The 21,309-nt window shown below is 44.9% G+C and overlaps 1 protein-coding gene across 2 annotated transcripts; it reads right to left on the bottom strand.

The window, feature by feature from the left end:
* Positions 1-1,034: 1,034 nt before the first annotated feature.
* Positions 1,035-19,776, bottom strand: LOC309534824 (uncharacterized protein). 2 transcript variants are annotated; one of them, XM_082227235.1, is made up of 6 exons: positions 19,630-19,776; positions 8,852-8,937; positions 8,525-8,612; positions 4,154-4,298; positions 3,699-3,820; positions 1,035-3,137 (listed from the first exon to the last, which is right to left on the bottom strand). In XM_082227235.1, the coding sequence occupies exons 1-5, from the start codon at positions 19,671-19,673 to the stop codon at positions 3,722-3,724; spliced, it is 462 nt and encodes a 153-aa protein (XP_082083361.1). In that variant the 5' UTR covers positions 19,674-19,776; the 3' UTR covers positions 1,035-3,137; positions 3,699-3,721. The 2 variants fall into 2 exon arrangements, 1 of the variants encoding a protein (XP_082083361.1); XR_014220871.1 differs by lacking the exons at positions 3,699-3,820; positions 4,154-4,298; positions 19,630-19,776 and adding an exon at positions 14,148-14,708.
* Between the last annotated feature and the right edge of the window lie 1,533 nt (positions 19,777-21,309).

Raw genomic sequence — 21,309 nt, 5'->3', positions numbered from 1 at the left:
CCTTCAGAGCACTTAGCCTGTCCACAATGATGCCTACAACACATTTGATTGCAAAAAGAGAGACGCTAACCAGGTCTTTCTTGACTTTGATGCATGCAGGGGTAGCCAACGTGGTGCTCCCCAGATGTTGTTGGACTTCAGTTCCAGTCAGCCCCAGCTGGCGTGGGCAAAGGTGTTTTGGTGAGAGGTACTTTAGTGAGACCTACCTTAGGAGATGTTTGGCCAAGAGGTGAATCGGAAAATAGGAAAATGGAAAGTACCTCTCCATTGTATTTTTCATCTGTCTACCAGTGGCTGGCTGAAGGTCACCTCGTAAATTTCATGGCCAAGAGAGCATTGGAATCATACTCTTCAGGTCCTAGTCCAACACTCCCATAGCTTTTAGGGTTCTTGCCTTGTTTGTTTTTCATAGTTACTACCTATATCCCATGCTTCCAGTGAAGAACAGCGCTCAAGGCAGCTCACCCCAAACCGCCAGCAATGGAGGACGTAACATGAAAGAATGATAATCGAAGGACACAAAATCAGAGATGGTGATGGCAGGTCAGATAACTTCAAAACAAGGAGCAGCATTATTTAACCTTCCAACGGGTAGGTTAGAATGATATATAAAAAGAAGCCTGAAGTCAACAAGCTTTGTGGCTGAAAAAGGAATTCTGATCTTGGTCTCTCTCCCCCCCCCCCCCAGGTATAACAACACTCTGTTTCTTATGCCACACTATCATCTAGCCAGCTTGCACTTCAGCTGGGGCCCCCACTTTTCTAAGCGCCTCCCCTCAACTCACCCTGGCTCTTTATAGTTCTCCTCAGATGGGAAAGGGGTCTAGCATAATCACTGCTTACTAGGGGTGTTATTTCCAGAAAGAGGAAAGCTACGTAAGATAGTTGAGTACGGTTCAGTTTCATCGGATCAGAAGGACATGGACGCACACAACACTTGAGTAATGTATGCCCGCTGTGATCAGGTGCAAACTGCAAAGTATTATTATTTATTATTTATTGAATTTGTATACCTGGAGGTCTCAGGGCGGTTCACAGAACAAAATCAAAATATAAAACCATGAAATATATAATCAAAATAAAACAACAACCCAATAACATGCCCCCCCAATAAACATTTTAAAAGGGGAAAGGGCAATAAAATGTCTAGTCAGGCAGCATTTATATATTTTTCTTCCTATACTTTGAGCAATATGATTGAACACTTTACTCTAGTTATAAAATGGGAATAGTAAGTAACCAACACCACAGGACTGTTGTGAGAGGAAATGCAGTGAACACTGGTAATTTACGGGCAAACTGAAAATGCTGAATAAATGATTAAGTGTGGTGCAATTATTTTCTGGGTCTCATGTGTATTTTTAAAACATTCAGTTTCAATCCATAAGAAGTCAGCATTAAAGGGAGAATAAATGAGAGATAAAGGTTTGAGCATTTTAAAAACACATAAACAATGCACACTTGCGGATAGAAAGAAACTGAAGCCAGGGCCTGAAATGTTTTTGCTCTGCATTTAAAGTCAGAAACAGGAGCAAATTCTTTCATACTTTCCCAGACTATAGCAATGCCCTTGACAATCAGATAACCCATAGTCCGCAAAATCTGAAATATGTCATCAAGACTTTATTTTACTGCCCAATGTTCCTTGGCCCTGTTGCATCTCTCAGGCTCTGCTCACCCCCCACAAAGCTTACTAGACTATACAAGCAAAAGCTAAGCCAATGAGAGGAAGGGGTGGGCTAAAACATCAAAAGAAGATGCGGTGAAAAGGGGAGCAGGGCTACATACGCCACGGAATGGAGCAGTACAGAAAACAGTGAAGTAAAATGTGATGGAGCAGTCTTGTTTTTGCCTCCCACTTCCGTGAGCAATGGGAGGTTCAGGGACGCCTTCAGCAAGAGTCTGGGGGAGCGGATCAGGGAGAGAGCTTTGCAGACTTAGGATGCTTTTGTTAAAGCAACAACAGCAACACAATACTATTAATCTGAAATGTCTAAGTTGAAAAGTCGGAGGTGCAGCAGCAAGTATAGACACCGCTGGTCTCAGCCTATCGTTTCAAAGGCCAGCTACCTGAGCACACAGGCTAGACAGCTGTCTTCAACCCAGCAGCTGCCACAGAACTATTGTCCAGCCCTGTGGACAGTGGCAATACATGTTATGTGGAGCTACCATTGGGCTTGATCCAGAAGCTTCAGCTGATGCAACATATTGACAGCTAGACTGTTAGTCTAGTCGTTTCTGGTGCTTGCAGTGGCTGCTCATAGGCCAAGTTGCTGTTAGGTTAGGCTTTACTTGAAAATTTACATCCATGAATCAAATTAAATTATTAAGTAAAGCAGTGTTGTCTTAATGTGAGACAGTTATCTTAAAATTCAACAACATAGAAGGGAAGGTCCCCCCCAATATATGGTGGCTCACATTGCTCAATCCATACTTTCTATCAGACCTCTCTGAGTTGGCCCACCTCTTCACCATAGTCACCATTGCCCATTCAGTGACACACTCCCTCTGGGTCCAGTGTTCCCAGAAAGAACATCAGGAGGGAGGTGGAAGATGCTGTTCCAGCTTCTCACTCTTGCCACTGCTTGCCTGCCCAGAAAGGCAACAGTAGGACCAGGAAGGAAGGAAGGAAGGAAGGAAGGAAGGAAGGAAGGAAGGAAGGAAGGAAGGTATATGATTTTAAATAGTATACGCACATTACAAACAACAATTCAAAATCCAAATATCAAGATTATGCTGAATATCCTGACTTCCCCCCATCCCTTCCAGGGGTCCTGATGATAATATTTACACCTGCATATCAATATTTATCCAAATTCTTATCCTTCTAAATTATCCATACTTTCTGTTACTTTACAAGTGTGGTTGATATCCTGCCAGTGTTTTAACCTGCTTGCAGTGGTCTTGTAAATAAATCATAAACTTTTCCCATTTTCTTTCAAAGTTCATGTCTTCTTGATTTCTAAGCTTCCCAGTTAATTTTGCCATTTTGACATAGTCCATCATCTTGGTTTGCCATTATTCTCTGGTCGGGGCTGTTTCTTCCTTCCATCTCTGGGCTAGTAGTATCCGTGTAGCTGCTGTCGCATACATGAACAATCTTTTCTGGTCCTCTGGAATCTTGGTACCTATAATTCCTAATAAGAAAGCTTCTGGTTTTTTAACAAAAGTTATTTTAAACATTTTTTTCATTTCATTATATATCAACCCCCCCCAAATTAATTACTTTACATATCCACCACATATGATAAAATGTACCTTCTTTTTCTTTACATTTCCAGCAAGTTTTTGTGCTCATTCTTTACATTTTTGCTAATTTAGCAAGGGTCAAATACCAAGGAAACTCTATTTTTTCAATTATGAAGAAGAAGAATATGTATAATTTGGTACCCTGTTTTGTTGATCAAATAAAAAAAGGGTGACATATAAATGGTCCGTATGTGAGTTTCCCATATAAACCTTGTTAACCAAAATATGGTGTAATGTAGATGCTATTGAAAACTGGTACTCTCATCCCCCCCCCCCAATTAACATAAATATTCCTGCCTTTCCTTTCCTTTGTATCCCTAATCTTTTGTTCATTTAATTCACTGGTAAGTGCTAAGCAAGCAAGCAAAAAAAAAAGGCCCCACCTTCCCAAGTGAAGATTACCGAACAAAAGAAATTCATTTGGGCTAAATAGGAGGCCATTATCATACCTTGCATTCCCTGCTGTCACAAACTATATTTCCATGGGCAAATGAACAGGTAAAACTCCCCAGATTGGGGAACAAGGCACATCTTCAAGGACTCTATTGAAAACCTCAAAGTAAACAGCAATCTGGAATGTATTAAGGACAGTTTAGATGTAAATGGTTCTAACCTTCACAAGAACTGTATTTTATCTTTACCTGTTTTATTGGGAAGGTCTTTCAAATTATTGCATTAATATCCCACCTTCATTGACGGAATTCAAGGCAGCATACCCAGGTTGATGTACCCAGTGTTGGCTTTGCACCTGCAGAATGCACTTCCTCTCATCCAAGTCAAAGCCCCATGCCCACCACCAACTGCAGTACTCTGTGCCACCTTCCAGAGGGTTCACCAGCACACACAAATTGGGTACACAAAAATAGGTAGGAGAGCTCAGAAAAAATGGGATGCCTTGCCTTACATGAGTTGAAGCACTTTCTGCTAGTGCAAAGGCACCATCCATGGGTCCCAGGAGGTCTCCCAGCCAGGCACTGAGACACAGATCTGATGATTGTGAACCTAGATGATGTTCTATGCCTATAGCGTACATGGGATTTTGTTTGTACCTGGGATGGAGGGAGGGGAACATTGTTTGTCTACTGGCATATTCAAAGTTTCTTCCACAGATATGGCCACTGTTTCTTCTTTTGTTAAAAAACATATCTATTTAAAATGTATGTCTTGCTTTTCCAACTGAAGCTCATAGTAGGTTAGTGGAACAATCATTAAAATATTATAATAAAATATTTAAATAAGAAAACAAACATCTGTACAACCAATACAAATAAACACTAACCAGAATAGCTTCTAATGGTAAAAGGTAAGTCATTGCTGCTAATGTTGGTAACTTTAGTAATTGCTTCTAATCTGATTATGTTTTCTCATTACTGTATCTTACAAAATCTGGTACCCCACTTTGAAGGAGCAACCACACTTTAAAAGGTGGTATAATAATAATAATAATAATAATAATAATAATAATAATAATAATAAAAAAATTTATTTATATCCCGCCCTCCCCAGCCGAAGCCGGGCTCAGGGCGGCTAACAACACTAAAATAGTGCAACATTATAAAAACATCATAAGAATTAATTAAAATCAAAATTGATGGCAACCATAAACTAAAGTATTGTAAAGATTGCCAAAGGAGGGAGTCAGGCTGTGCCCTAACCAAAGGCCTGGTGGAACAGCTCTGTCTTGCAGGCCCTGCAGAAAGATGTCAAGTCCTGCAGGGCCCTTGTCTCTTGTGACAGAGCGTTCCACCAGGTTGGAGCCGCAGCCGAAAAAGCCCTGGCTCTAGTTGAGGCCAGCCTAACCTCTCTGTGGCCTGGGACCTTCAAGATGTTTTTATTTGAGGACCGTAAGTTCCTCTGTGGGGCATACCAGGAGAGGCGGTCCCGTAGATACGAGGGTTCTAGGCCGTATAGGGCTTTGAAGGTTAAAACCAGCACCTTAAACCTGATCCTGTACTCCACCGGGAGCCAGTGCAGCTGGTATAGCACCGGATGAATGTGGTCCCGCAGCGAAGACCCCGTAAGGAGTCTCGCTGCGGCATTCTGCACCCGCTGGAGTTTCTGGGTCAGTCTCAAGGGCAGCCCCACGTAGAGCGAATTACAATAATCCAGTCTGGAGGTGACCGTTGCGTGGATCACAGTGGCTAGGTCAGGGCGAGAGAGGTAAGGGGCCAACTGCTTAGCTTGGCGGAGATGAAAAAATGCCGCCTTTGTTATAGCTGCAATCTGCGCCTCCATGGAGAGGGAGGTATCGAAGATTACACCCAAACTCTTAACGGACGGTGCTGGCACTAATTGCACCCCCGCAAGAGATGGGAGTTGCCCCCTCAATCCCATATCGTCCCGTCCCAGCCAGAGGACCTCTGTCTTCGAAGGATTTAACTTCAACCGGCTCCCACGTAACCATCCAGCCACAGCTTCCAAGCATCTGATCAGTGTGTCTGGGGCCGAGTCAGGATGGCCATCCATCAACAGATAGAGTTGGGTGTCATCAGCATACTGATGGCAGCCCAGCCCAAAACTCCGGACAAGCTGGGCGAGGGGGCGCATAAAGATGTTAAAAAGCATCGGGGAGAGAATCGCACCCTGAGGCACTCCACACACCAAGGAGGGGCGGGATGACAGTTCCCCCCCAAGCGCCACCCTCTGTCCCCGACCAGAGAGAAACGAGCGCAGCCATTGAAGGACTGTGCCCTGGATCCCCACGTCGGCGAGGCGGTGGTCCAGAAGTTCGTGATCGACCATGTTGAAAGCTGCTGACAGATCTAGAAGAATCAGCAGCCCCGACCCGCCTCGATCCAGCTGTCTACGAAGATCATCTGTTAGGGCGACCAGAGCCGTCTTGGTCCCATGACCAGCGCGGAAGCCGGACTGGAATGGATCCAGAGCCGATGTTTCATCCAGAAACCTACCAAGCTGTTTAGCAACCGCTCTCTCAATCACCTTACCCAGGAATGGAAGATTCGAAACTGGGCGGTAATTGGATAGATCTAAGGGATCTAATGATGTTTTCTTTAAGAGCGGACGCACCAATGCCTCCTTCAGTTCCCCTGGGAATGTCCCGGTGCCAAGGGACAAATTGATGATATCCCCCAGGGGGCCCACACCTCGTCTGGACATGCTCTAATCAGCCAAGACGGGCACGGGTCGAGAGGACAAGTGGTGGGCTTTCCAGCTCGGAGGAGTCTGTCCACATCGGCTGGGGATATCCGGTCAAAGTGGTCCAATACTGGACCCGAGGACAGTCGAGGGGCCTCCAGTTCCTTTATTGTATCCAAATTGGCAGGGAGGTCATGGCGGAGCGACAGGACCTTCTCCGCAAAAAAGCTCGCAAATGCCTCACAGCTGTGTGTCGAATTGTTATTTAAATTTGGCTGTCCTTCGAGGGACGTTAAAGACCGAATTATACTAAATAATTGTGCCGGGCGAGAGCTAGCGGATGCAATGGAGGCCGAGAAGTAGGACTTCTTAGCGGCCTTCACTGCCATCTCGTAGGTTTTCATAAAAACCCTATAAGATGTTCTTGAGGCTCCGTCACGGGCGCCCCGCCATACTCGCTCTAGCCATCTGAGGTCCCGCTTCATTTTCCGGAGCTCCTCAGTAAACCAGGGAGCCCGGTTTCTGCGGGGTCGCAGAGGGCGCTTAGGTGCGATCTCATTGATGGCTGCCAGGAGCTGGGTATTCCAGCCCTCAACAAGCTCAGTCAATGAGTCGCCAGGGGGAGAAAGGTCCCGCAAGGCTTGACGGAATCTGTCAGGGTCCATCAGCCTCCGCGGGCGAGCCCAAATCGGCTCACCACCTAAGCAGGGTGGGGGTGGAACATCAATCCTGGCTTTCATAGCATAGTGATCAGACCATGGCACCTTCATCGAAGGAAACATGATCACATCTATACCGACGCCAAAGATCAAATCCAGCGTGTGGCCTGCTTGATGTGTGGGGCCCGAAACAAACTGGGAGAGCCCTAGTGTCGCCATGGAAGACACCAGGTCCAGAGCCTGTGAGGAGGGAGTGGCATCGGCATGGATGTTGAAGTCCCCCAATACCAATAGGTTAGGGAACTCCAAGGCCCAGCCGGCCACCGCCTCCAGCAGGCCTGACAGGGTGGCTGCTGGTGCGCTAGGTGGCCGGTACACCAGCCAGACAGCCAAGCTCACCTCGGAGCCCCACACTAGGCCAACACATTCAATGCCGGGGATCGATGGCGGTGGTAGAGCCCTGAAAGAACAATCTTCCCGGATTAATAATGCCACCCCTCCCCCCCGGCCCACAGTCCGTGACTGGTGGAGGACGGAAAAACCCGGGGGCGCCATCTCTCGTAAGGTAACAGTATCCCCTTCGCGCACCCAGGTCTCCGTCACACAAGCCAGGTCGACCCACTGCGAGATGATGAAATCTCGCAGGGTGGCGGTTTTGTTGCCTATAGACCTGGCATTGCACAACACCAGTGACGGAGGTGAGTAATCCTTGCTCACCCTACCCTCGTCTCTCGGGATGGGGCGCAGATTGGAAGGGGTACGAGCATATCCGTATCTCGATCCCCTTCGCCTATGCCATCTGCCCCCACCGCCATACCTCCCTCGCCCCTCCACAGTAGGAATCCCAAGCCTCATACTCGCCTCCATATACAAAATATAAAAGCAAAGAAACAAACAAACAAAAAAAAACAATTACACCAAAACAAAACCAATCCCCACCCCACTCAACAAACCATCCCACCCCAACCCAAAATAAAACAAAACAAAATAAAAATACATGGATAAAAACCACCGTTTCTGGTGGTACAACAAAGTAAAAAGTAAAAACACATTTAAAACACTTTAAAATATATAACACGCTTAAACATTTGCTGCCACAGCAGCAGTGTCCTTAGAGTTGTGGCGGTGGTGAGTATGGGGGCCGCCCCCAGGCCCAAGGTGGAGAATGGGCTTGCAGGGGGAGCGGTCCTCCCCAAGACTCATTGGCAGAACAACAGCAGCGATGTCCCGAGCCCTCCTTGGAGCCTTATATGCTGAGGTGGAGTATGGGGCCCGCCCCCAGGCCCAAGGTGGAGAATGGGCTTGCAGGGCAAGTGGTCCTCCCCAAGACTCACCGGCAAAGCGGCAGCTAATAGACAGACTAAGAGAAGTAAAGGAAATACTTTGCAAAACCATGTTTAACTTTCCATTCTAACAGCTAAAGGCGGCATGCACTAGCAAGTAAACCCAGGAAGCAAGTTTCACAATTGCAAGAGCGGAACAGAAAAGGCTAAGAGCAATGCATCATTGAAATACCTTACCATACAGGGGGTTGGTGAAGGGTGTCAAATGGGAAGATGCATGGCTGGTTCAGGCTATCCCTAGAAAAACTAGCATCTTGGATTTTGCCTGGAAACCAAAGTGCCAAAACATATCAGTGATATCCATCGCTTGATAACAATCAAATCAGTAGCATCAAGAAATACAGTAAGTTTAGAATCCTCAAGAATAGCCCCACAAAGTCCACATGTTACAACAATTTAAAATCCAGTATTAGAAATGGTTAAAGCAAATTACGGTCCTGGGAATAGGGTGGATCCTGTAAACACACAGTGTTGATAATCCATGCTATAAAAGTAGGTGAATACCTCTGCAGGGGCTGTAACTTGGCAGGTTATCAGACACACTTGTCCAAGGATCCTGTCTGCATCCTCTCAGGCAACAAAACCTGAAACTGACCCAAAACAATTCCGGTAAACAGGAGTTATGAGAAACCTCTGGCCCAGACTGCAGCAATGATGGAGTCCAAGCCACATCACAACAAACTCTGTCTCTTAACTGCCTTCAAATTAGGCACGGTCAGCAATTGAAAATATGCAATAGACAACAGTAATACCAGCGTGTAAAAGCACCCAGGAGAAAACAAGCTACAGTTCAGAAAAAGAGAGAATGCGCCACTTTCTTCCCAATGTATTTTATTTTGGGAGGAAATGTTTTCTCAACCCAATGCAAGACTTACAGATCTGGAAATTAGCTATGCATTGATTGTTAAGTTTATACAGTATAAACAAACTTTTAAACTCTCCCCCCACTCCAGATACTTTATTACAGCTGTTTACACATAATTACTATATTACATTTTTATCCTGCCCTTCCTCCAAGCAACTCAGGGCAACATACATGGTTGTGCCTCTGCCCATTTTATTCATACAAATACACCATGAAAGATGGTGACTGGCCTATAGCCACCAGTATGTTTCATGGCTGAGTGGGCCTTTGAACTCATGAGCCACATTGGGTTGGATCTGGTCTAAGGTTTCGGTGGCTTGTTTTCTGGTGGTGATCCTAACAGATTCGCAGCACAGGACTTCTAAACAAGGCAGAGAAAAGCATAGCGCTAAAGTTATGGGAAAGGGTACCTAGAAACAAATCTGTTGATACTGTAGGGGAGCTCCTCAATCTATGGCTCAGCCACAATAAATAGGTAGCTATCATTCTCACCTCCCAGAAAGTCCCCCAAACCAGTTAGCTCCAGATCATTTTCTCAGGAGATCAGGCGGAATGAGAAAGGCGGTTAGAGATTTCAAAGCAGTGGCTGGCCGGCCACCAGCCAGGGATGTTGTAGTAGTTAATTCCCTGCATTAGCAGGGACTTAGACAACATGACCCTTTAGGGTTCCTTCCCACTGTATAATTCTGCTTATGACAAAGTTAAATGGTGATTGCTGACCAGGTCTGTATATCTTGAAAGCTGTGATCTTATATACATTTACAAGTCCCGCTAAGCTTGAGTAGAATTGCGCTGCTAGTCAAAGAGTATTCAAATGCACAGGAAAAACATGCATGCGTTCAAAGGAAACTGGCACATTCTAGGAAACGCCACTCAAATTAAAAATTGGCCGTGTCTTGTTTTACATACAGTCAATCAATCAAATTCAAAAGCTGATTTTTCTTTAAACTATTTGGGTCAAATTTTTCTTCATGTCTCTTGTCATAGCCTAAGAAGACCTTATCAACACAGATGAAGCCAAAAGTTCCCTTTCTTCATTCAAAGAAAAGAGAGTTTTAAGTGTTCTTCAGAAGATAACAAAACCCAAGGTACTCTCCAGTCCAGTGTCCTTGTGCTGAGTCACTTTAACTATTAACATCCTGGCCTACATTTGTTGTTATTTACATTCTGGAATCACAATGCAATTAATGACTCTGCAGTGATGTCCAAGTGCCCTTCTCCTATAACTGCATGTCTGTCTTTTGAAGCATTCATATGCTAAAGCCCTTCACAGAAAGTGACTATTGTTCCTCTTTGGCCTTCCTTCATCTCCACTCAGGCTAGTCTATTTAAATGACAACATTCAAAAGGTTAACCAAGCCACCCAAGTGCCTTTTTTAAAAAAAGAAAATAAAGGAAATCCAAGTCTAGTAAAAGCAATAAAAAAGCAGAGTAAATTGCAGCTGGCTAAATGCCAGATGAAAATTAAGAGGGAAAATTTGAAAACCAATATGCAGCCAAGACTACGGAGGTGCGAGAAAAGAAAAGAAAGACATTTCGATTAGACTTGCAAATGTTCATAATCTTCCGGTGAAAGTTATACTTTTGCATCACTTCTTCACAAAGAATAGGGGGATAAAAAAAAAGCCATCCCGTCATAAAGATGAGATTATGGGGAAGGCGGGAGTGAATCAATAAAGGAGGCACTATGGAACAAACTCAGTTAAGGTCTTGGGGGCAATCTGGAGAATGTTAGGAAAAAAACTAAATCCTATTGAAATCAATGGAACTCACACTGGCATTTAAGTTGAAAACTGCTTCCCAAAGACTTGGTCGGCACTGATCTTTCCCCCAGATCAGTACTTTGCTAAATTATATTAATAATTGGGCTAGCCTTATTTAAGTTTGAAAAAGACCCTACATCATACTGTAACAGGTTGTGCCTACTGAGAGGCTCCAGTTCTGCTTGGGTTGATATTGGTGGCAAAATGTCTGTTACCACATACAAAAATAGGATCTAAACCAAGCACACGAAAGTGATTTTGTTTTTTTTTAAAAAAAAAGAAAATCAATTAAAGAGCTGCCACATTCCAGCTATTCTCTTTTAAGTACTAGAGAGCCAGTGTACTGTAGTAGGTGAACTGTTCTGAGTATCAAGTTTGAGGATATTGAGTAGTTTTAGGTTCAAATCCCCAATCACCTATGGAGTTCTCAGTCTGAGGTACCGTTTAGTGAACCTCAAAAGGATTTTCCAATAACAAACCACAGTGTCACATAAATGGTGGAGCAAATTTGCTTTCTGATGCTCCAGAGGTTAGGACCCAAAAGAACGGGTTCAATGAACAAGAGGATTTTGACTAAATGTTAAAAGCAGACTGCTTCAGAAACTGGTGGAAACTCATTGCTAGAGGTTTTTATGCAGAGCGTGAATGGCCACCTCTAAGTTATATTGTGTCTGATTTTCTGCATTGAACTATAGTCAGATTATCTCCTTTCCATCGCTATGAGTCTGTGAAATAGGCCATTCAGTAGTATTTCAACCATATACATATTTAAAGTTTTCATTTTCAATCGCATATACTGATGCGGTGAGGGAGAAGGGGAATTTTTACTTGCCCCATATTCTGCTGCAGATTTTATTTTACTGGGGGACAGCAAGGGTAGGACAACTCTGTAATTCAGACCAAATATTTGGTTGCACATTAGTTATGCATAGAATTTATCCAAAGCAACCTCTCCATTCCTTAGCTGCTTTGAGATGTATCTCACTTTGGGAAGCATTCACAAATTCACTTAACACTGATTAAAGGTAAAGGGACCCCTGACCATTAGATCCAGTCGCGGTCAACTCTGGAATTGAAGTGCTCATCTCGCTTTACTGGCCGAGGGAGCCGACGTACAGCTTCCGGGTTATGTGGCCAGCATGACTAAGTTGCTTCTGGCAAACCAGAGCAGTGCATGGAAACGCCGTTTACCTTCCCGCTGGAGCGGTACCTATTTATCTACTTGCACTTTGACGTGCTTTCGAACTGCTAGGTTGGCAGGAGCTGGGACCGAGCAACGGGAGCTCACCCCATTGCGGGGATTCAAACCACTGACCTTCTGATCAGCAAGCCCTAGGCTCTGTGGTTTAACCCACAGTGCCACCCGCATCCCTAACTCTGATTAATGACCCCTTATTGCTCTTTTGTTCACACAGAGTTGTTAGGATTCTTTGAAAAGCCTTTAGAATGCTACCTTTTTTTAAAAGGCAGAATACAGTTCTTCCTCACCCTTGCCAGTGATTGAGAGAACAATCCTACATTAAATACATTGTAAGAAATGGGGATGGGTGTGTGGGTGGGTGTGTGCGCGCGCGTGCGTGCGCGGAATTGGTAACCAATGCAGTCAGGCCAGGACTGGTGTTATGTGCTCAGACCCATCTTGCCCCAGTGAGCAACCTGGCCTCTGAATTCTGCAGTAGCTGAAGTTTCTGAGCAGTCTGCAAAGGCAGCCCATCTATAACACTGCAATGCGTAACCTAGAGGTTACCAAAGCATAGACAAAGCTGATAGGAGATACCGGTACTTCATGCCACCACAGCCACTTGAGCCTTGAGTAATAGATTCAGAAATACCCGCAAGCTACTCACCTGTTCCTTGCCCATCACAATATGATTTATGCAGGGACCAAGCAAATGTATTGACTCCCCATGAGGACTTTGCACCCACTTGGCTCCTCCTCAATCATTTTAGCTCTGTGTAGCAGGATTTCATCATGCAGGATTTGGCTTAGCGTTGGTCTGAACAGGATCATAATTAAGCACGCTCCTCAAATACAATCAAGAACAAGTCTTGGCTACAAATTGTGGCTGGGGAGAAGAGGGCTTAACCATGATCCTGTGTTTGGACAACATGCAGTGCCAAACCTGGGCTAAGCTGCCATGCTATGCTAAGCTAATGGGACCAGGGGAGGAGCAAAGGGGATGCAATGTCTAGGAGCCACCATGTTTGCACTGTGTCATGGTTTGATTTAGCTCCACGTGCAAATGGAGCAATCGAATCACACAATTCAAATATGGTCAGAGGCAGTAATGCTTTTGAACACCAGTTGCTGGAAACTGCAGGAGGGGGAAATGTACTTGCGCTCTGTGGCTACTGTGGGGACAGGATGCTGAACTAGTGGGCCTGATCCAGCAGGCTTCTCTTACATTCTAATGTTTATACTAAATAAACCATCTCACCCCTTGCTTTTTCCTGTAATACCAATTGCAGTCGTTAACAGGTTAACCACACGTATCAGCCAGTCACCCATTTCCACCACCCTTCTGAGTAATACCCCTCCCCACCCTCTCACTATATAGAAGGGTTGGTAACTTCTGTTTCGGTGTATCTGTAGGAAGTGTGCATGCACACAAAAGCTCATACCAATAACAAACTTAGTTGGTCTCTAAGCTGCTACTGGAAGGATTTTTTTTATTTTGTTTATACTAAATAAGTGTGTGAATTAGCTGTATTTAAGGCATTATGGTGAAAAGCAGTCCATAAATGCGATAAATTAGTAAAATAAAAATGTCTGCACCATGCTTCCTCAAGTTGCTCAGGATGACACACAAGCAGCTTTCCCACTTTCTCTTCCCAACCACCCTGTGATGGAGGTTGCACCAAGGTAGCAATGTGAGATGTTTTAAACATGTTTTGTTGAGAGTTCCAGGGGTTATTTGTGCTTGCGACAGCACTGAGGGTGTGCCCTCCTCTCCCCCAGTTCCAAGCAATGAGTGAAGGTTTGACCTCCACAGCTCACCTGGCACACTGATGAACAGTCATTAGATGCTATATATAAATTGCAAGTAATAGTAAAGTAAAGCTGGCATCTCCCAGGGACACGTTAGCAGGCTTGCACATTTGCATATATGCATCCACACATTTTATCTTGACACTGCAAACCTGGGGGGAGGGGAAAGAAATAATCACCAACCTTTCAGAAATACTGATGTTATCAAGTCCTGGAACAGCTGAGTCACAACTGGTGCTTGACTGATCAACTCTTCTCAGCTATCTGAAGTATTTACAATGCGTCATCAAGATGGTTTTGGTCTTTCCCTCTAAATGCCAGTTACTTAGTGAGTTCTTGTTATTCCTCTCTACTGGCGTGTTTTACTGGTGAGTTCAGGTTTCCTACCTGAGTGTGACATGGATCAATAAAGGGACTTTCTTCAGCAGAAGGTACAAGACTTTTCATATGTGGTGGGCATGTGAATGGGTGCAACCATTTTGGGAAGGGATATTTACAAAACAGAAGCAAAATCACAAACCAGGATGTGCAATGCAATCCATGCCTAGGTTTATGAACAATCTTCAAAGATATTCAGCAAGGAACTCACCATTTTTTCTTCTGGTAGCAGCACGATTACTTATAGCAAAGAACCAGAAAGGACTTGATCACTTGCACATCACACAATGGAAACAGAAGATGATATGGACAATTGCTTTATCTGAGATACTAACTAACAGAGTAAAAAGGTAAAGGTACCCCTGACTGTAAGGTCCTGTCACGGACGACGCCCTCAATGACGTATCCAATATGGACAATCCTGTTGGATTATGGCACCCTTTTATACAATATTCAAATGAAAACCCTGATGATTGGCAACAGTCAACTATGCATTTATGGGGAAATTTGATGCATTAGTCTTCTGTTTGGGGGGGGATAGGAAGGGGGGAAATCAATTGTATTGTTGTTGTTTATGTTTATGCTCATGCTCATATTTTTCTTGAAAAATTAATGAAATTAAAATAAAGGGACTTCTAAATATTCTCTCTTTCATTTAGAGGACAGAAAAAGGAGCAGGGGACAACCATGGAGTTTTCATGGTCCGTGCCGGATAGGATTCTGAATGCATTGAGGCTGCAATCAAATGCAAACCTTGTAGGAAGTAAGTCCTACTGAACTCAACGGGACTTAGTTCTGAGAAAATATGCTTAGGATTGCACTGTGATTGTCTCAAGGGTCTAACTCTAGAAAAATGTGTGTGTTAATGACAGTAATTTTCTTGGAATACGAGGGAAGAGAACCATGTTGAGCTGCATGTCCATTTGAAGTGTCACTTTGGGGCCGTGGGTGTAGGTGAGCTGGTTGAATTCAATCCAAGATACAACATTATGATTCCTTTTTAAAAAAAATAATATTTATTAATTTTCAACAATTTAAACACAACACTACAAAAAACCAAAGAAAAACAATACAACAATACAATACCGTACAAAAAACACTACACAACACTAACACAAACAATTAACAAAACAAAACAAAAACCATTCAAAACACAATCCAATTTCAATATCTTATCTTTCATTCACATGTTTCCACGACCTCCTCACACCTCCCTTTTTGTCTTCCACTTCTATTAATTGTTTCAGTAATTCCTCTCCATCTTCCTCTATTTTCTATCCTATAATTATCTTAACACATTCTAACCTTATTTTTCTCTTTAATACCCTATTAATCTATCTATACCTAATTCCTTATAACATTTCTACTAAAGCCATATAACTTCATTCCAACATTTTTCTAACATTCATTAATTTTACAGTATTTCTGTAAGTAGTCTTTAAACTTTTTCCAATCTTCTTCCACCGATTCTTCTCCCTGGTCTCGGATTCTGCCAGTCATTTCCGCCAATTCCATGTAGTCCATCAACTTCATCTGCCATTCTTCCTGTGTGGGTAAATCTTGTGTCTTCCAATACTTCGCGATAAGTATTCTTGCTGCTGTTGTTGCATACATAAAAAAAGTTCTATCTTTCTTTAACACCAATTGGCCGACCATGCCCAGGAGAAAGGCCTCTGGTTTCTTCAAAAAAGTATATTTAAATATCTTTTTCATTTTGTTATAAATCATACAACATTATGATTCCTGCCCACCTGTGCCAGGGAAGGAGGTAGGCATGCCTCCAAGGGAGAATGCTAGCAGTAAAGGAGAAAATGGCAGCAATTCACTTAGTTGGGCAAAAAGTACAGGGGTCTGCTCAGGGGCACTGTAAAAGCATGGTAAGGGGAACACAGGAATGTCAGACTATTTGGCCACGTGGCCAAGTATTGTTACTCTGACTGGCAACAGCTCTCCAGCAACTTTGGCAGAGGTCTTTCACATACTTTACCTCCTGCTTTTCTAACTGGAGAGGCCAAGGATTCCACCGAGACCTTTGGCATGCAAAGCATGTGCTCTCTTGCTGAACTATGACTACTCCCATTGCAGCACCTGAAATTGTCCCTGGATTGCCATCTTCTTCTGGCGGGGGAAGGAAACCTATTTTTTAGATATTTAGTTAGATATTTTTGCCTTCTTTTCAATGCAAAAAAATGGGGGCTTGGCAAAGCAGCTTACAATATTGCTTAGCTTACAATGTTAGCGAAAAATATAATTTTGGAACCGTAACAAATAGTACGGTATTACCAAATATACTTTATCTGAGTCCAGCTCTATGACTAGGTATTCCCCAGCAGTAGATCCTAAGTATGCCCTAGAATGTTCATAATGGGAGCCTCCGAGAACTGAAGCTGCTCCAACCCAGGTTTTGGGGTACTTTAGAACAGCTGTGAGGGACCCTGAGTCCCTCAGCATGTTGCTGTATGCCAATTCCCATAATGGCCAAGGATCAGGGAATGATGGGAATCGGAGTCCAACAACATCTGGATTCAATGGCACCAGACTCCCTGTCCATGTATGGCAAAAACACAACCCACAATATTGTATGCAATTGTATGCCTACAAGATTTGTACAGTGGACACTCGGATTGCAAAAGTGATCCATGCGGGATGCACATTCGCAACCCGCAGCATTTGCAACCTGCAGTGGCACGTCTGTGCATGCGCGGGTTGCGATTCGGCGCTTCGGCGCATGCGCAAAACGCGATTTAGTGCTTCTGCGCATGCACGACCACCAAAACCCGGAAGTAATCCGTTCCGGTACTTCCAGGTTCCCGTGGTCCGTAACCCAAAAAAATGCAACCTGAAGCGTCTGTAACCCGAGGTATGACTGTATACTGCTTGGCATTTACTGTACTCCCTTTCTGATTCACAAGCACAATTAAGTAAATAGCGCTTAACAAACTGGTCAGGGAGAGTACAGCACAATATGTGCATAGGGCTCCTTTGCCAATGAAAGCGGCAGGAAGACTCTTAGTGACTCCTTCTGTATCAGGGAAGATTATTACATTCTCTTCTTCTACGCCCCTACAATTGTGTTGTTCAGTTTACTTCCCAGTCCAAATCCTAAAACTTGTATTTTAAAAATAATAAAGCTTACTGCTCATAAGCAAAGCACCGGGCTCTATTACAGCATTAGCAACAAAAAAACTGACCTTCCCTTTAGTCTTAAAAAAACAACAACACAAAACTATTGTTGGAAAGTTTTCCAAGGCTCTCAAAACAGCAGCTCCTGCGGTGAAAACAGCGAGCTGACGTGAATCCCTTTCACAGTTCCGACGGGTCCTCGTCTTAGAGACATTACGGTGCGCGGTGGTGATAAGAGAAACCATGTGGGCTTGTTAACTTAGGCACAGGCAGGAATGATAGGAATTCGCAGCGCTTCCATTTAATGATCAGAGCACAGAAGCCTCAATTAAAGCGATATCGCCCAATATTTCTCCCAGCTTCGGGTTCGATACAAAGCCCACAAACCTTGCCTAACCTACGAGCCTCGGCGTTAACTTTTAACGCGCTTAGGATCCCTCCCGGTTTAGCGTGGGAAAATAAGGAGAACCGGAGCATTAAATGAGCAGTGTCTTTTCTTATAAAAATACAGATGCTATTCAGCGCCCCCCCCCGCTCTTAAAACACACACAAAGGGAGCAGACTACAGATGTATCGTATATTAAACATCTCCAAAAGCACTTTGAAACCGGTAGCATCCCCTCCCCCCCCATAGTTTCGGAAATTATCGAAAGAGCCCAGAATTCCCCCCCCAACTCCGCCGCAATCATCATATGCATTATCCGGTTGCATTTTGATCCATCTCTTTTATTCAAGTACAATGTAGGCAGTGGCCCTTACGTAAGGGGGACCCTTTGCTATTTTGCTTTTTTAAGAAGGAATGCGCAAAAGAAAGCCCAAGATTATGTAGCTTCGCTCGCCAGACGAGAAAGCTGAGAGAGGAAACTCGTCTTAACCGCAACTCTCCAGCGCAGCAACAGATAACTTCTGCTTTCTTGCTTGCATCCCCCTGATTGGAAGAAGGTTGCATATACTTTTCTCCTTTTTTATTTTTTGGAAAGCGAGGCGGAGTGAGGGGGGGGGGAGAGAGACACAAGAGGAAAAATGTTCATTACATCATGAGAAAGTGCCTGCAAGATTCCTCTTCTACACACACACACACACACACACACACACACACACACGTTTCAACTTCCTGATGTTGCTGCTATATCCATTCCAAGCAAGATCAGGCAGAATTTCTCACAGCGAGAGCGGGAGAAAAGCACTATTAGAGGGCGGCGGGAAGGGGGTGGCTGGGTGGGTTGAGGATTTCACGCATTAAGCACGTCGCTGGGGTCGGTTTGGGAGGCAATGCCTTGCGAGAAGCGCGGCTGGCCAAGATACACGATGCTTGCAAACAATTGCAGAGGCAAGCAAGACGCAGCAAGCCTCTGGCAAACGTGCGCGCCGCGGTGTGGTAGGTAAACCTCAGGAAGAGTATGCGCCCCCGCGCAGCCTGGCCAAGGTACAACAACCCATGCGGCGCTGTGCACCGACAGACACAGATCTAACCACGGGCCCTTCCCAAATATGTGGCCGGTTTTGTTTCGTTTAGAATGCCAAAGACCTTTTCACATATAAGGGGGTGGGTTTTTTAAGGGACTCAGAAGACGCTTGCCAGAATCCACAAAGGGGAGGGGGTGGTTAGAGAGAGCCAGTGTGCGTAATTGCAACATTTTCCGCCGCTCGACTGGTTATTAATGTCATCTGCACAGACGGCAGTCCTTTGCCCCCTTACCTAGGAGCAAGTCGCACTGAGCACGAGGCGGCGGGGGGGGGGTGAAGCTTACTTCCGAGTAAACGAGCCTAGGAGCCCGCAGCACATGTGCCCTTAAGGGCGCCTCTTCCTCATACGCGCCTCCTCGGAGAAGAAGACGAGCGGAGAGGAACCAACTCCGAAGCCAATGCAGGCTGGAGGGAGGAGGCGAGATCGCCTGCAGCAGCCCCTAACAGTCGCACCATGTGGGGCTCTCTTTGACTCAGCGCCCCCACTCCACCTCTCCTTCCGAGTCCCTCAGGAGTGATACCCCCACTCTTCTTCCTAAGTTTTATTCTAAAAGAGACCCACTGATTGCAACCAGTATTTTGGATTTGGGGGGGTTGACAGACCGAAATATCTCGCCGCCACCTCCCGAGTTGCAACTACGAGGTGTGTTTTTTCTAAAAACTTCGGTAAAGCTGTCAGAACAAACCTAAAACTTACGTGCCTTTTATATTCCAGCTCTTGATTATTACTCCCCCCCCCATCAAAATCCTGAGTGAAAAATGAAAGAGGGGTGCGCTTTAGCCAACACCATGTGAAAACGGAACGTGAGACCTAAAAGGAGCTGCATTTTTTAATGAGAGCCTTGGAAAGATTTAACAATGGAAAACATTGACCGAGCGGAGAAAGCGCGGAGAGGAGGGGGTGGAGCGGAGGGGGCAACGAACTCCTTTAAAGTTGCCGATCAGGTATCTCGCTCAAGGTGAGATTCCACCTACACATGTGGGAAGTGGTTTGTTTAATTTATGGCATTCTTACAAACAAAAGAAGGCTGGTTCCCGGCGCTGGGGATCGAGGGGAAAGTGCGCACATTTGAAGGGGCAGAAATGCCGGAGCGCATATGCGAAGCTGGTCCCTTTTCCAGTTGAAAGGGCAATCGGCCCTCCTACCGTGGAAGACAGCAAGGTAATCGCTGATTTGAGTAATCCCAAATCCATGCAGGGAATGGGCAAAGGGCGAATGTCCAAATACGAATCTGTGTTTCATATCTCATACATAACCACCTACCATCCCCACGCGCGCGCACCCCAAACTGCGGTTGCCCTACACTTTCCCTTTTGCGTGATCTCTTAAACCAGACACGTGCACTACAAAAGCCCCCTTCCTGGTTTCAACGTCTGCAAGGCTGCCAACGCTTTCGCAATTATTATTCGCCATTAAATAAAGAGCATCTCGGCTCTCTCCGTTTTTCCTTTTGATCGTTGACCAAGCGAGGAAGTGCAACTGTGAACGTGAGAAAAAAGCTTCCATCAAAAGTTTCCTGTTCCCCCCGTTGCAACTCTAGCGTTCACGTTTTTCTTCGGCTCTCGCACTTTTGCCTCAACCCCTTTTGTCTTGTCAGAGAGAAATCAAACAAGTTCCTAGTTCAGATCTGCCTGATCCGCCTGGTAACAGATCTATTCCCCCATTGGCTTATGCTAATTCCAGTTTCCTCTTGTATTGGAGCCCAGTTGGGGAAAGGGGGGGGGGGTTCCCTCCAGGAATTAGAGCCAATTTTGTTTTAAGTGGGCGATCTCGCTCCTGCAATATTGCCACACGCAGCAGAAGCCGGTCTTTCTGTGCAGCCGTCTCAGCTGGAGGGTGGTGGTACAAGGGGGGCTCCGGAAAAGCTGTAGCTGATACTGCTCGGTCTCATAAATCAAGGGCTCCTGCCACACCGACGCAGATTTTTATGAATGAAAAAAAACAACAACATTGCTCTCGTCGTGGATCCCCCCCCCGCCACTTTCCCCCCTCCTCTTTAAAGGACTGGAAAGGGGAACCGACTTTACAAAGCAAATATTGTTCGGTAGAAAGGGAGTGCGCGCAGCTGGCCACTGACCCGAGTTATATTTACTAAACGCAAATTAAGAAATAAAAATGTGAGTCGCAGATAAGCGGACGAAGAGCTTTTAAAACGAGGACGGAGACACTCTTGACCATCTAACGTTAGCGTGCTTTAGAAATAAGGAAAGCGAAGAGACCGCGGGGGGGGGGGGTATTCCAAAAGACTTGGGAAGGTTATGCAAAAACACATCCTTTAAGTTTGCATATCAAGGCGTGCCTGGAATTTGCGGGGAGTTTACTTAACGTTTCACAATGCCAGGCTGCGCTTCAATTAGAAGGCACCCTGGAGACAGA

Source organism: Podarcis vaucheri (genome assembly GCF_965113315.1).
Source record: "Podarcis vaucheri genome assembly, chromosome: 1".
In the NCBI taxonomy this organism is placed as follows: domain Eukaryota; kingdom Metazoa; phylum Chordata; class Lepidosauria; order Squamata; family Lacertidae; genus Podarcis; species Podarcis vaucheri.
The sequence above is the reverse complement of the archived record's forward strand: the minus strand, read 5'-3'. Positions and strand labels throughout refer to the sequence as shown.